This window comes from Mycteria americana, chromosome 7, assembly GCF_035582795.1.
Source record: "Mycteria americana isolate JAX WOST 10 ecotype Jacksonville Zoo and Gardens chromosome 7, USCA_MyAme_1.0, whole genome shotgun sequence".
NCBI classification, from domain to species: domain Eukaryota; kingdom Metazoa; phylum Chordata; class Aves; order Ciconiiformes; family Ciconiidae; genus Mycteria; species Mycteria americana.
Genome location: NC_134371.1, coordinates 18,702,249 through 18,717,951, shown reverse-complemented (window position 1 = coordinate 18,717,951; position 15,703 = coordinate 18,702,249). Strand labels below are relative to the sequence as shown.

Here is a 15,703-nt window from a genome sequence, read left to right as displayed (position 1 = left end):
TGTTTTCTCTCTGAACATCTTAGAAGACTCACCAGTATGTCCATTAAAACAATTCATTTTTTAAACTCTGTAAGAGCAGAATGATCAGGTTAAGGAGATGGATCTAAAGCCACAGTGTGTTATAAGGAGTCTTCTATTATTCTGTTTTTCATTGGTAAATGAACAAACTATTTAATCAGATAAGAGCGTTAATCACTTTCAGGATAGTACTGGTGAAGTTGGATGATGTGGAGCTAATAGTTTAGTGCAAACAGCATTTTTCACTTTATCTAAAATGTTTAGATAAATATTTTAGCAGTAGTTTTGGAGCATTTTGTTTTCTGTTAAGTTATTTGTGTTTATTATCTTAAAGCCCAATTATAAAATTAAGCTGGTTTTCTGTTGTTGCTTGGAAGATAAAGATGGAAGATATCCATCTTCAGTAGCAATGAGTGATTACGACTGCTTTTCAGTTCTGATATTTATTACAGCAACCCCAAATCTCCAAAATAAGGCAGACTTAAAAACAGATATTAAGAATTTTGTTTGGGTTTTGTTTTTTAAATCTCACTCTCACATGAAATAAGGAAGCTGGAAATAACTGTTTTTCCTCATGGACAGTGAATTCCCTGTGAATTCTTCTTTTTACACTCTATGTCAAGCTAAACGCTGTGAGGTAATGATGGTGTACAGTAGGCCATCCATCCTCATCCTCTGCTGGCTCTTCTCCGTATTTTTATATTTACAAATGACTGAAATAGCCAGCTGAGCATTTACCTTATATCCATACATATTATAGAAGCATGGTTGGGCAAAAGTTTGGATTTTCAGGTAAGTGTTCTCAGGTGATCATACTTGCCAAAAAGCTCCATACAACACGATAGCAAGGCTCTGAAAAATCAAGTACTAGGCCACAAAAGAGAAACCTCAATGTTCACAGATTGAGATGCTTATGGAATTTCATAAAACTGGCAAAAGATGCCTCTCTGATTGCAGGGCTTAGATCCTGCCACAATAGAAACTTACTGCAAGCAATGGATATGAAAGAGCTTCTTAATTTTTGCAAGATTTTTGTGTAGCCATCGTTAACTAACTTAAATGTGAGAGTGACTGCCATTTTCTTTTATATAGAGACAGTGAGAAAATTATTAGGAAAAAAAGTTGCTATGTAACTGTGCCAAGATCATGGTATGAATATTTGGTAGTATTTGTTAAATGTCATCTCTGTAACTATCAATTTCTTTAACTGTTTCACAACATTTTTTGAGATACCTGTGTGTTGCTTGTTATGCTGTACAAAGGCACAGTGGGAATATTTATTTAAACAAAGGATATCTTTTCATTGCCAAGAATCTAACTGGTTTTGGATGCAGGAGGAAAAAAGGAGACTTGACAGATTCTTGAGTTCCACAAGATCTGCATTCTTGCTTTTAAGTTAATCACACTATGCCATTAGTAGCCTTACATGAAACAGTTGCCCATGTGTGTTACCGTTCTTCAACAGCTTATCCCACAGGGATCAAAATAGCATTTTCTTTACTGCATCAGTGTCAATGCATAAGGATAGCCTCACTCTAGCTCTTTATAAAGTTATTTAAGATTTTATTTTAGTTCTTTTGCAAATACCTGAGCATTGTTGGTGCTACTTGGTTCCATAGTTTAGATATAATACATGGTTGCTGCTTCTTGGTGAAAAGTGAGTAAAATTTTAAGGCACTTATCTTGCATTTTTTAAAGGGACCTAGAAGCCTAAGTTTCATTCACTTGCAAAATGAACATAGCTTTGTCTAAGCCTAAAGATTTCTATTGTCCCCTTCAAATTTTCCTTTATTACTTATGTAAAGCTGTAGTGTCGATGTAGCTGCAACTGCATGAAAAACTTTACAGTACTATAGTATCAGCTTCTCAATTAGATGTGGCTATGTTAGAATAAGAGTAGAAAAAGCTATGACAGGAGGAGTACTTTTTCGTAAGTAAAATTGCGTCTACACTAACAGGGACTGGAAAGATGAAGGAAGCAGGTAAGCTGGTAGTTTTCACTGTGCTAATTCATTTCAGAATTTAAAAAAAATTATCTAGTGAAGGTGTTTGACTTCTTCATGGCTTGGAAATTGAGCTTAGGTTTACAAACTCTTAGGCAACAGATTAGCTGATACTGGCTTCAAGCGATCAATTAACTGAAAGATATTTAGGTATACAGTCATAGCTTAGAAACATCTATCTTACAGTTATCTCCCTGAAGATGTTTCAGTAATGCTGATATTCCACTTTTATTTTGTAAAGATTTATGTGAGGGTGAAATGGGTGATTTCTATACTGAGGAGCATGAAAATGGAATGCTTTAAAAAAAATAATTTATTTGAAATTGTAGCAAAAATGCAACAATATTCTGCAAGAGAAAATGAGATAAAATGAGGGACAGAAGCATTTGAATACTCTAATTTTGAAATCAAATAGTAAGGCAACATACATTTTTATAGTCTCCTCCAATCCACAAAACCCAGCCAAAAGCAGAGATTTTTTTGTTTGTTTGTTTTTTAATCTGTGGAAAAGTAATAGCATATGGGATAAAACAGCCTGGGAGAAGGGATTCAGTAGAGGTGAAGTCACTAAGACTAACTGAGAATGTGTCTGCTTTTTTCAGTAGAAGACACAATGGCTCCTTCACAGGGGAATGAGAGCTTGGACTGCAGTGACAAATCCAAGGCCAAAAAGAAGGACTGGGGATTTAGGCCATTCACCTGGGACAGAGGAAAATATTTGAATCTAGATCTCCTAAATCTCAGCAAGCACTATTTTCTAGATTCTGGAGTCACCTTCCTCCTCCTATGAATGTTTAACTATTTAAAGTAGAACAACTTAAGGGAAAAATAGGGAAAAACAATCTTCAAATAACCTGTAATCTGAGAAATTATGTTTTAAGTTACTAGTTTTAAGCAAAGCAGAAAGCTGAGTCTGGAGGAGTTTGAAATGCTAAAAATGTATATTGGAGAAGGAAACAGTTTCTCATATGTGCCTTTATAACAGGGCTTTACCACACAGTCTTTCTTCAGCTTCCCCCAGAGGTTTCTCATTATACAGTATGAGTCTGTCATGTGAGACTTGTCTCTAGTTCTATAACTTCCGAAATAGATTAAATTAAGGAAAGGTTGAGCCCGGCATCCTTAAAAGATGGCTCACCATATGACAAACTTCAAATATTATTTTCTTCATACAATGTAAATAGTACTATGCTTCTGGTAATCTACAGTCCAGATTAATTTTGACAACAGATACTTCCTAAATAATTTATTTGTTGCTAAATTTCACTTAAATATTTTACTTGGTTTACTTGTTTAAAAAATTGCTATGACTTTCTATCCGAAGCCTCGGCTGGTTGCTGCTGTTTAGGTTTGGTTCTGCTCATCCTTTCCTCTTCTTTCTTTTTTCGTGAAGAAATGCCAATGGAGTAAGCAATGTAGTAGTGAATTGCTTTAACACTTGCACCTCCAAATAATGTTGAGAATGAAACATGTCCATGGTAACCAGGATGCACTTATAATACTTTCCATTCTGCATTTTTTAATCTATGCAAAAAGTATAGGTATTACAAAATCTATGCAATATTTTTCTTTGAAATAACCATGTGCTAACAAATTACTAAGGTAACTGTAGTTTGTCCTGTCTATTTGTACATAAGGAAGTTTTAAAATGGAATAGTACTATTGACAGTTTGTTCCACTGTAAATCAAAGAATAATGTTTAGAAAATACACAGTGGCATTTAATATGATTACTTGAATATTTTACTTTTCCTGTGCCTCTGTGTGTTGGTCTGATCTTCCCATTCTGGCCAATAGTTCTGTTGCAGTGTGCTTCCTAGTATAACAATTAAGAAGAGGAGAGATTATTGAAATATGTATTTCTGTAATTTTTTGAAGTTTTGGCATGTTTCAGTTAGTATTAAAATGCTTTGGAATTTATAATTGTACAACAATACTACAAGAAAGTAAATTTTTATAACCATGTTAAAACATCTACTGTAATTGCTTTAAAAATAGGACAGAGGTATTTCATTTGTAGAGTATTGACTTAGCATTCCATTTTAGGGTTGGTTGGATTGTATAAAGGTAAAATCTTATTCAAGAGTCTATACACACATATGCACACTCTAGTGTTTGGATTAAATATGTTCTTGTACACCTGTGTATACATAAACTTATATTATAGATAAATACACTCATACCCACAAAATACTAAACAAAAAAATATATGGAAAACTTACTGTGAAAAGTTCATCTTGCTTACACCAGTGCAGAATTTGGGCAAGCATCTGCTATCTGTATGCACTTAATTTTATTGTACTGTATATCCCAGACTGAAAAGTATTTATTAATGTATTTTATAACAGATCACAACACGTTGTAATCTGTTCTACAGCATAGTTCTGCTTTTTTAAGAATTAAACTTCTGAATTTGTGTATAGTTAAATCTATAAGGTTATACAGAAGATTAATCTGAAGAATGTTGTTAGGTATTAAAGTTCAAAAGTTGAAAAGCAACAGTCATCATTAATAATTTTTGGTAAGTGGTTTTGGGAGCAGGTGGCTATTTTCTTTTTCAGTTACGCTTGGCATTTCCATGTGGAGAAGTGGGGTTTTTTGTTGTTTTTGTAAGAAATGTCACTTCCAACAGTAACATGAAAAGGAAGAGAGAAAGCATATTAACCAGGTTTCTTTTCTCATTTAACAATGTTTTTTTCCCTATAATATACTGTATTCTTTCATACCGTTTTGAAGGGTATGCAAGCTGAGAAACATGGAGAAAGATGTCTCCTCTTTCTTCATTTGCATATCAGTTTTATTCTGACCTTATTCTCACCTCATGTTTTCCACAAATAAGAATGAAGGTAGGCTTACATGCTGATTCTCCCTACATTGCTGGAGATAAAAAGAGCTTTTGGAAGTACAGTACAGTACAGCATTCACTGTCCTATTATCCCTGCATTGGGCTACAAACATACTAGTTCTAAAGCCTTCGCAGGTAGTAAGATCACTGAAACAGAATGCAAGTGGTTTATAATCTCTTTTGCATTGAATCCTCAAATTACCACTAGTATATTAAGTGGTGTTATTTTAGCAACGTGGTGGTCTGTACTGTGCATGTACATTACAGAAATGTTAACTCTGCTATTATAAAATCTTTCAGTGGTGTAATTTATTTTTCATATATTAAATTCTGGAATGCAGATTGGATGAATGGGGTTTTTTCCCTTCAAAGGAGGCGAGCGTTTCACTGCAAAGGAATAAAGATTGTGGATGTCGTAAAATAGGATGAACTATGCAACTGAGTAGGATGTTTTTTCTTTTATTCACATAATAAGGGTTGTTTTACAGAGTATTGCAGATATGCCTGAGAGTTGATCGAAGCTATTTTGTATGTATGCTATCAGAAATGTGATTTAGTAATTCTGATTACCCCCTGTAATGATATATTAGCCACAATAAACATCAAAACGATACATTTTAGCTGTCTATATTTGACATTCAAATGTAGATGTTAAGCCTTTATTCAAACTTATTTACTGTTACTGTATATGAGATATCAACAGGATACAAGACTTGAAAAATACAGAAATTATTGGTGTGGGCCTGCCTTGGCAGATTGTCTGGAATCTGAGCCTTAATTTGAAAAATAACGATGAACATGAATGCAACTCATTGGGAGCTATAAATACTTAATTCTTCTCAACTTTAAAAATCTACATTTTGACACTGAAATACCAGAGAGATCTAAAGTTAAATTTCATGTCGAGAGATGTAAACCACTGTTGTCAGATCTAAGATTTGTAAAAGTAAATTTAACTCTCTGTTCTTCAGTCAGTATTTGTGAGTAGTCTTCTGTGGCTTATTGACAGTTAACTCAAGGCTTGCTTTTCATTTTCCTTTTCTACATGCCAGTAGAAAAAATAAGGCTGTATGGAGTGTATTTTTTATATACACGTGTGTGTTTATAAATGTACACCTCACTAATATTCTCATTTATCAGTTTTATTGCTCAGTGTATCAGGAATCCACCTATAACTATAACAATGTAAAATCCTCACTTTTCTCAATGAAATGGGAGGAAATAAAACAGATTAATAATAGCAAGTTTACAAGACTTTTTTGTTTAACCTTGCCTACAACAGCAACTGAATCCTACTTTGGCTTGGAGTGTGATCTTTGCTAACAACTTGGGTGAAGGAAGACATGATTACAATTTTCCTCTCCTGTAGACCCAGCTGTGACAGCAACAAAACATTATAATGTTTGTTATACAACAAAAGTCATTATAATAAGCTGACACACTGCTCACAGCACATATGTAAAGTTTTCAGAGAACTCTGGGAAAATTACCGATAGTCAGGGCTACTTGTTCTCCATCATTTCATAGCTACATAATTTACTATTCGTATTAATCTTTTGTCTCAGTTGCATGCTTTTTAATGCAGGCTTTCTTCTTCTGACTCTGAAAATGTGAGTTGAATGTGTATTTCTGGAGAGCTTTTTCCCGAGTTTTCAGACTGTCTAAGTGCTGAGTTTTGAACTGTCCTATTAGTTTTGATTTTAACAAAATGTTAAAATGACAGTTTAACCTCTAATACTGCCACTTTTGAATGCCTGAGCAGTTGAATGGGTATTTCTACTTAACCACATAATTTAATGCCTGATGAACTGTGTTTCTGCGACTAAATGAAAACCAAAAAGACAATGTTTATAATTTTGCAAGTTGAGATGTCATTACACATGTTTTAATTTCTAGGAACAATTTGCACGCAGGGGTTGGGAACATTTTATTTGTATGTAAAAACATTTCACACTTGTCTAGGTGCATTATGGGATGTTTATTGTCCTTTGAAGCATGTTATAGGGCCGCTGGTAATGTAACTGGTCTGATCTCTTATGATAACTTGGTTTTGGGAATGCAGTAATATTTACATAACCGGAGTCCTGAATCTTAGCAATGTATTTATCTCGTGGTACTTGATATTAATTTCTTCTTCCTTTTAAATTTTTCTTCTTCCACAATTGTAGGTAATTTTCAGGTGGTGGAAAATCTCACTTAGGAATGAATTTCGTGAATCAAGACCTGGAGAAATTAAAGAATCCCAGGAGGATTTTTTGGATGATTCATCTCTTCATAGTAAGATGATAGTAATAATTACAAATTTGCTGTGGCATATAATGGGATAATCTAGCAATATTGATCTGTAATAACTTTCATGAAAGATGTGATTGCTTTGGCTAACAGGCTTTTTTGTATGAATTTATTAATACAAATTAATGTATGAATACTGGAAAAACAAAAAGACATGACAGTAAATGCAAATATAGGATAAATCCCAGCAACATTGATAGTTTCATTATAAGACAGTGACAGAGGTATTAGCCACAATAATAGGCCAGAAAGCAATATTTTTATTGCTAATAACTCAGTCCTTATAACGCTCTGTGCCAGCACATTTGTTTTTATGGCCATGTCATGAGCCACCTGGATTCCCAATCTGGTTTAATTTAAGTAACACCAAGTGCAACAGGTACTTGGGATTATACAAGTGCAACATGACTTTAGGAGCGTACAGCCAGAAAAAGAAAGGCAGTGGGGACACCACTAAATAAACCTCAAAATGTAGATTTATAGAGCTGTTTTCCAAACTGTTCCTGATAGACTGGCCACTGAGAACATCTGAATAATTATGCTTTTTCCCAAAGTTCCATGGGACTATGTGTTCCAAGTAGTTATTGCTCTGCATCTTCTTACACATCAATTCAGCAACTGCAGTGAATAGCTGAAGTCTGAGCTATGACCTGGTCTGAAAATGGAGAACTTCATAACTGCACCTTCAGGGACTGGATTGAGATCTGAGGCTTTTGTAGCCCGAGGTAGCACCCAAACACTAGGTAGCACTAGGTAGCACCCAAACACCTTGCATTAGTGAGATTTTCTTTTTTTTAAATAAGCTGCTCGTATTCTGATTATGTACAGACATAAAAAAAATGTTACAGATGCGACTTCATATTTATCCTATTTTTATGATTAACTTGAAAGATGTCATTTCCAAATGAAGTCCTGTTTTCCTCATCAACAGCTTTGGTAGACATCATCCTGTTTACACCTAGGCAGAGGAGGTCTGCTTTCCCAAGAAGTATATGAATGTCAGGTGGCAGGGGAGAGGGTAAAACTCTCCTCAAGAGAATATACCTGTTTTCAAGAGTAAACTTGAGTGTATCTTCATCTAGGGTCTAAAATAAGACCAACATGTTTCCTGTGCTTTGCTTATTAAAATCTAACACTTCCTACAGCACAATCAAGATATTTTTAGCACTGGTGAGTTAATGTGGTCTGCATTTCTATGCTTAAATTTGTGTTTCTGATCCCCATCACAACTTTTGCAACTGACCAATTTCAAGTGAATTTGATTGAAATAATAACACTTCCTTAGGCAGTTGGGTAGGGAGACTGCAAGTGACTGCTATTAGTGTTCCATTGATGGAAAGACTGCACATTCTGAGCCCAAGTGACTGGATATATGCACAAACCATGGAAAAAGTTTCAAGCAGCACTCAGTCTGTAACAAACCAAATCATTAATTCCAGTTATTACTACTTGTTTTGACTAGAAGGGGAATGAATGTATCATGAACCAATAGAAAATGGACTGCCTGTTGATGAATTTGGCTAGTGCTCAGGGAGTCTTTAAATATGCTATGCTTTTTTGCAGTAGGTGTTTATAATTGCTCCATTAGTTGAGGCAAAGAGTTGCCTCAAAATAATTTAATTTTGTCAAATTAAAATGTGGTGATTGATTTCTAAATGTTTCATAGAATCATAGAAATCAATCACCACATTTAATGTGGTGATTGATTTCTATGATTCTATGAAAACTGATTATCAATTTTTATAAACTTGAGCTTTCAAAGAAGTAGTTTTCTATACTTTTTTTTTTGCCAAGCATTACATAGAATTTATAGCTGAATTTTAGCAACAGGTTTTTAGTGGTTTTATTTTCAAAATTTAATTTTAATTTATTTTTTTATTTACCTCATAAAAGTAGAGTTGATATGTGAATATATATTGGTGAGGATTCTAGCTTGGTTTTTTTCCTCATTGCTTATACTGTAAGATTTTCCTGTGGCATTTGATACTAATATAGTGTCACAATAAAACATCTGGTTTACATTACCTGGGTACAATGATTCAAATAGTTAAATCATTGTTGACATGCAGTTTTCTGCTGTTATCCTGTGTGTTTTCAGTAGGTTACAAATAAGATCTGCCTGCATTTTCTTGAAAAGTGTTATTGGTGGTTCAGAGGTTTCTTATCCCATAGGAAGTATTGAAAGCCACAGTTGCCATTCTTTCCTAACGTTTAGTCATTTCTTCCTCCTTCTAAAATTATCTTTAAAATCATACATGGGGTTTTCCCTCTGGTTTTTAGTAAAATTTTAATATAAAATAAAAGTGTTTTGTTTTCAGAAAAATGCTAACATAAATAGAAGTATTACAAATATAAATTACTATGTTTGTGAGAAGTTGTATTGTTATATTGATATTATTTCTGTCCATAGCTCTTGCTGTTCCACACAATCAGATGTTTTTACACCTCCTTCTCCCTTCCTGCTAAGAGGAGCTTTGCTGCTGTTCTAAGTATTCACAGATTTTTTTTTTCCATAATTCTCCACAAATATATATACTGGAATAATATTCTAGTTATCCTTATTGAACTTTTTGCCAAATGAAGGTTCAAATAAAAGACTCCTCACCAGACCCATGGTTTGCTGCTAAATATTTGGTACACCCCTACCAGCAAAATGTTTATCTGTTGTTAAGTATGAGTATTTCCTGTTGTTATCTCCCAGTTCTCATTACTAAGATTTTATCTGTTTTCACATGGTTGGAGATTTTTAGAGAAAATTTGTTTTAAAAAAAAAAGGTGCTTAAATTATTTCTAATGGGTATAGGAAGAATAGTCCCCCTGCAAATGAAACATTTTATTGATATCCCATACAGGCATTTCAAGCATCCAATAGAAAACTGAAGAAGTAAACATTTTATAATAAACATTAACATTTTAGTAAATTTATATTAACTGCCATACAGCTGTAAACATCTGTGTTTGTTTTGAAATGTTTTCTTTTCTTTTTGGACAGTGAAGTTAAGGTATCATTAGTTTCTTTTCATAATCTTGATAGAGCCAAGAGGGAAGAACAAGATTTTGTATATGGCTAGGTTTTCATTATGGTTTTGCAAAGATGCAAAATTAATTGTGATAGTGTAGGGCAAGAGAAGAGAGGTCTATTTACATTTTTGGATGAGTGAACAAATAGTAGAAGTCATAAAGGTAGTATCCAGCACTCATAGGATGACAATTTCACAGAAAACATGAAGTTCAATATACTTTCACAGTTAGTTCATCATTAGCTGCAGATACATTTGTAAAGCAAGATAAATACAGCTAAATATATTTTAAAATAGCCAAACCAGGTCATATTATTATTTCTAGAAATAAAGAATTTTCCAGAAAAACTCAAGGAGCAGCAAATATTCATGTGGTAGCCTGTTTAATCATTCAACATAAAATAGATGCACACTACAAACAGTATCATTGTCATTCCTAGTGTGTGAAGATTTGGATCATTCTTACGCATCAGCTTGAATTATATCAGCCAGACAATTTTTAGTTGAGTGTGTAGATCATTTTTGTACTTGCATAAAGAATTTGAGGAAAATTACCAACTATATAGAACTGCAATGCTTGGAAAGCAAAAAAGCAAATGAGAACCAGCAGCAAACTGTGCTTGCAGTATGATATAGCAACAGAAAGGAAAGCTTGAACAGTGTTGGGCCATCTACCCAAAGACATGAAGGAACATAAGGTGATAGCTTCCTTCTACATAATTACCGTAGGAATATTTGGAACAAAAAGAGAAGAAAAAAGTCTTAACACCTTAACAGTGAAGTCTTGTACTTTGGAAAGCTCTTTCAAATGTATTCACATAAGCTTGAGTTTTGTAACTAATCTTACAAAATATTTTGGAAGGAAAACTCTGCATCAAAATTGGATGCACTTACTGCCTATAGTCAGTATAGTCTCAACTTCCATGATTCTGTTTCTCTCTCTTTTTATGACTTTAACATACGCAAGAAGATAGACGCTAGTTGGTTGAGAAGATGGACGCTAGTTGGTTAAAAAAAACCCAAAACAATCCCCAAAACAACAACAGAAAAACCCACTGTGGGTGCATTAGAATAATGTCGTAATACAAAAAATAATAATTCTGCTTTAAATTTAAATTTTGATCCTTGTATCCCTGCATGAAAAGAAAAAAAAAAAAGTCCTTTACAAATCTGAATGACCTCATTCATGTTGTCAGATCTTAGGAAACAACATGCAGCTTCAAAATTTACCCCTGATCATTCATTAGAAGTGTAGCAAGTTGAATTCAGGATCCTGTTCTATAGTGAACTAGTATTTTTATTAAAGCAGTTTGATAAAATAGAGAAATGATCTGAAGAAACAGTGTTAAATTCAAAAGGTCAAGTTCCAGTTTGGATACTGAAGCAGAAATAATCGACTGTATGAATGCAGTCACTAAGTAGCAAATCTATGGAAAAAGAATTTGGCGTTGTACTGGATCACAAAGTGAATGAGTCAAAAGATGTCATGTCACTGTAGAAGATAACTGTCTTCAATTTTATTTTAGTGGTTTAACTGTAACTACATAAGATACGAAACAGAACTGCAGGGACTCTTAATGTGAGCGCCATCATTATTTTCCCCAAAGCATACAACTGAAGTACTTTTTTCAGTTGTTTTACTAACCTTCTCCTGAGTAAACAGCACACTCTTTATGTAAATAAATATATATATGTATGTGGAAAAGTGGACAAAATGGATGTGGACAAGTTTCAGTTCAGCTTTGCTGCTGTTTTAATGTTCCTCAGCTGAGACAAGAGTTTGCTGTATACTAGACAATGTACAGTTTTTTAACTAAAGGCTTGTTTTACTGCTCAGGCTTCCTGGATGTCACTAGCAACTCTTAAGATGAATTGAAATACTATAAATGACTACTGTTCAATATAAGATATTATATGTTATTTTCTCTAGAAAACATCAACAAAAATTGAGCTGACTTTTCTGATTTTTTTTTTTTTAAGAGGTATGGGAATAGTGTGGGATTATCGGGAAGAAATTTCAGGCTTTTACAAATCTGCTGTCTCTTGGGTTTGTTTGGTTTTTTGGTGTTTTCGGTTTTGTTTTGTTTTGTTTTTTTAATCGCAGTTCAGATTGCTATAGTGTTTGGTGCCAAAGTTCTGGAACATGTCCTCAATCTGTGCCGAGGTAACTATGACTTCCTGGAACGGCTTCCTGTCCCATTGCTCCTGTACATCATTTCCTTTCTGGAGCTTGAAGATATTGCCAGGCTTTCTCAAGTTTCACGCAGATTTGAAATGGTAAAAAAAAAAAAAAAAAAAAATTATAAATTATTTTAAATTTGTTAGCTTTGCTGTGCAGCATGATGATTTTGATTCTTCTCACATTTAATATAATCATCAATCTGTCTGCCTTACTTAAAGTTTGAGACAAATTAATCATGTATACAAACAACTGAATGGGTACAATAAAAACTAGATCTTAGAAAGGCTGTTAGAGTGACTGTGCTTATCCTGCAAACTTTTGTTGCATATAATAAACACAATGATCCAGATAATTCCCTTGTAACCGATGGTTGGGTGTTATGCGCTAATTCCAGGATTAAGTATTTGAAATGTAAAACCTATGCTTTGCATTATGATTTGTATTATTGTAATGTCTAGAAACCTCAACCACGGACCAGGATCCCCTTATGCTAGACTCATTAACAAAGAAAAAATCATTGCCATTCCTAGAAAGCTTACATTTTAAGTCTTTCACAAAAGACAGGAGCACAAGGGAAAGAGATTTTTTTCAAGATTTTTGTAGACCTCACAGCAAGGAACTGTAAGAAACACAGGAGGAGAAAGAAATGACATTATGCTTGCTTGCTAGGAAGCTCTTTCCGACTATCAGGCAAGTATGGGAAATAGTATGAACATGTTGAATTGAAACTTTAAAGAGTGAGTAACAGAAGTTGCCGTGATTGGCCCTAAGGGTAATCTCTCAGTGCTGAATGAGGGGTAACAAATAGGGAAGGATAGCCTGGAAGTCCCAGGAGAATGAGGGCCAATCTTTTGGTGCAAAAAGAGAAAAGCCATAGGATCACTTAGGCTGTGTTGGAAAGGCCTTTGAGAGGTCAACTATTCCAACTTCCTGGTCTGTGCAGGGTCACGTAATTGGAGGGATGGAAAGATAAGAAGTTCAGAGCTGTGATCTGGGAAGCTTATTTTTGTGGGTCTGAACACCTCACAAATGCATTTTCTAACCCCGTCAGAGCCTGAGAAAAGGCTGCTGCAGTAACTCAGGTGGGGGGGAGAAAAGGGGTTTTTTAGCTTATAAAAAATAGGAAGAGAAGCATATTAAAGAGAAAAATAACTTGATTCTTATCCCCAGGGGTGCCATGGGAGCCTAGAATGAAGCCTGTCAAGTTATGGGTTGTACAGTTACTGAAAACATAAGTAATGGTGAGACCTTAGGAGGAAGATAAAAACAGGTTTAGTCATCTTGAGTCTGATGTGACAGCTAGATACTCTCTGAAAGACTTCAGAGAGACAGATTAACCTTTTAGTTTGGAGAACAGGACATGTCTCTGGTACAGAGTACATCTCCAAATTGTATCAGGATGAGATTGCTCACAGGATTTGTATTATTTTGAGGCTACGTGGCCCAAGATGTCAAGGAAAGTTCTGTGGAAGACTGCTGACAGTTCAAGAGGACGTGGCTGTACTGCTGTTCCTATGGTCCGGCTACAAAGGCATTATAGATGCTTTAGTGAGACTGAGTTCAAGTGAGCACAAGAAACAGGAGACACTCTAAAGAAAGCACAGGAGAAAATGGCGAGATAGCAAAATAGAGCATGTCATGAATTTAAAGATGAAGGGCAGATGGAAATAGATAAGCTTGCTGAGTTCTCGGCTTTATTTCAGTTTGAAGATAAAACAGTTGATATTGTGACTGGGAAACAACTGGTAGAGGATAAGTGAACAGAAACAACTAAAGGAGAGGAAGAGAATGGATAGAAGGGAGGTCAGGAAATTATTGATTAGTATATTTGGAATCCACCTGTCATTTGCAGAGTGTGAGTAGAGTAGGATGAGGTACTGTGGAGGGCAGTAAACTTTTTATTAGTTTAACACAAAGCCTTGGATATTCTGGAATTTAAGGAAATCCTAGAAAGAATTATATTGCATGATAATAAAGATTTTGGCACAATGAAATAAACTATTACAACTACTAATGCCATGCTCTTTCTCTAATTTCAGCAGTATTTTTAAGAAATTAAAAAATTGCCCCAATACTGTGAATTTTCATTTCCAGACTAATTTATGTGTAGGCTGGAATGCTGCTCTCTGTGGAATTATAAAATAGCATATTCAGTTTTTCCAACAGGGAAAAATAGAGCAGTCTCTGCACTCAGGACTGAAAAGTGGAGTGTGAAAAACTCCGTAAGTCCATCCTGTGCAATGCATCCTCATAGGCTGAACTAAACAGGTATCTTCACTTGTTACCCAAAGCCTGGCATTTCTCTGACTGTGTAGTTCTGAGCATAAATCCCGCTCTCCAGAGCATTCAGATGCTTTCAGTGTGCATTTCAAAGTATTTTAGGTTTTCAGTAGGCACTATTTTTAAGCATTGTAGGAGAAGCTCCATCTCCAAAGAAACAACGTACAGAAGTCCTAATGTGCACTGCACCGTTGGAGCACTGCATGAGTTTTCCAGATACTTTTTCAGCAAACTTCGATATTGTGATGTCTCCCAGCACAAGCTCAGGATAGGATTCGTTTGCTTTGTACGAGGGCTTTAGATAGGCAAAACTAAACTGCAAAAAGAAAAATGCCGCTTTCTACGAGCTGGAGGAAGCTCCTCTCGCCAGAGGGAGCTAAGTTCCCCAGGCAGGAGCGAGCAGCACCTCTCCTGCGCTGGCCGGGCAGCGCTGCCCCGGGACGCCAGCGCTGCCCCGGGACGCCAGCTCTGCCCCGAGACGCCAGCTCTGCCCCGGGACGCCAGCGCTGCCCCCGGACGCCAGCGCTGCCCCCGGACGCCAGCTCTGCCCCGCCCGGCAGCTCTGCCCCGCCCGGCAGCTCTGCCCCGCCCGGCAGCTCTTCGTGCCGATTTAGGCAAGGGAAGATCTAATTGTTATTACGCAGTTCAGAAGCCATCGGCACGGAAAGGAAACCACAGCAATGACAGTGATTATCTTTTTTCTTTCTGTATTTTTTTTTAATAGAACACTGTATTTGGAAATACAAATATAGGATACTAAAAACCAGTCTCCACTATTTTTAACTTAATGGTGTCCATTTTCCATAGGAGCAGCAGAATGGTTAGAGACAGAGAGCAAGCAGAAATTTAAAGAAAACTTTAAAAATGCATGTATTTTCATTTCAGGACTTCTACAGCAATTTTCCCCCAGTAATCCCTGCTTTTCCTTTGCTAAAATATGCTAGTGTGTGTGTGCCTGCAGTATGATCACTCTCACAATTCAAGAACAACAGAAACAGGACCACAAATACTGATACAGATGTGCTGTAGTCAGTGAATTAAATAGTTTAAGGTATCCAGCTACA

The 15,703-nt window shown here is 35.5% G+C and overlaps 1 protein-coding gene across 1 annotated transcript in view; it reads left to right on the top strand.

Annotated features, from left to right (window-relative positions):
- Window positions 1–15,703, top strand: part of FBXO36 (F-box protein 36) — a 30,911-nt gene that overhangs the window by 13,183 nt on the left and 2,025 nt on the right. Inside the window, exons 2-3 of the mRNA XM_075507282.1 lie at window positions 7,034–7,142; window positions 12,282–12,454. Of these exons, the coding sequence (XP_075363397.1) occupies window positions 7,034–7,142; window positions 12,282–12,454 (282 nt within the window). The remainder of the gene's footprint in view (window positions 1–7,033; window positions 7,143–12,281; window positions 12,455–15,703) is intronic.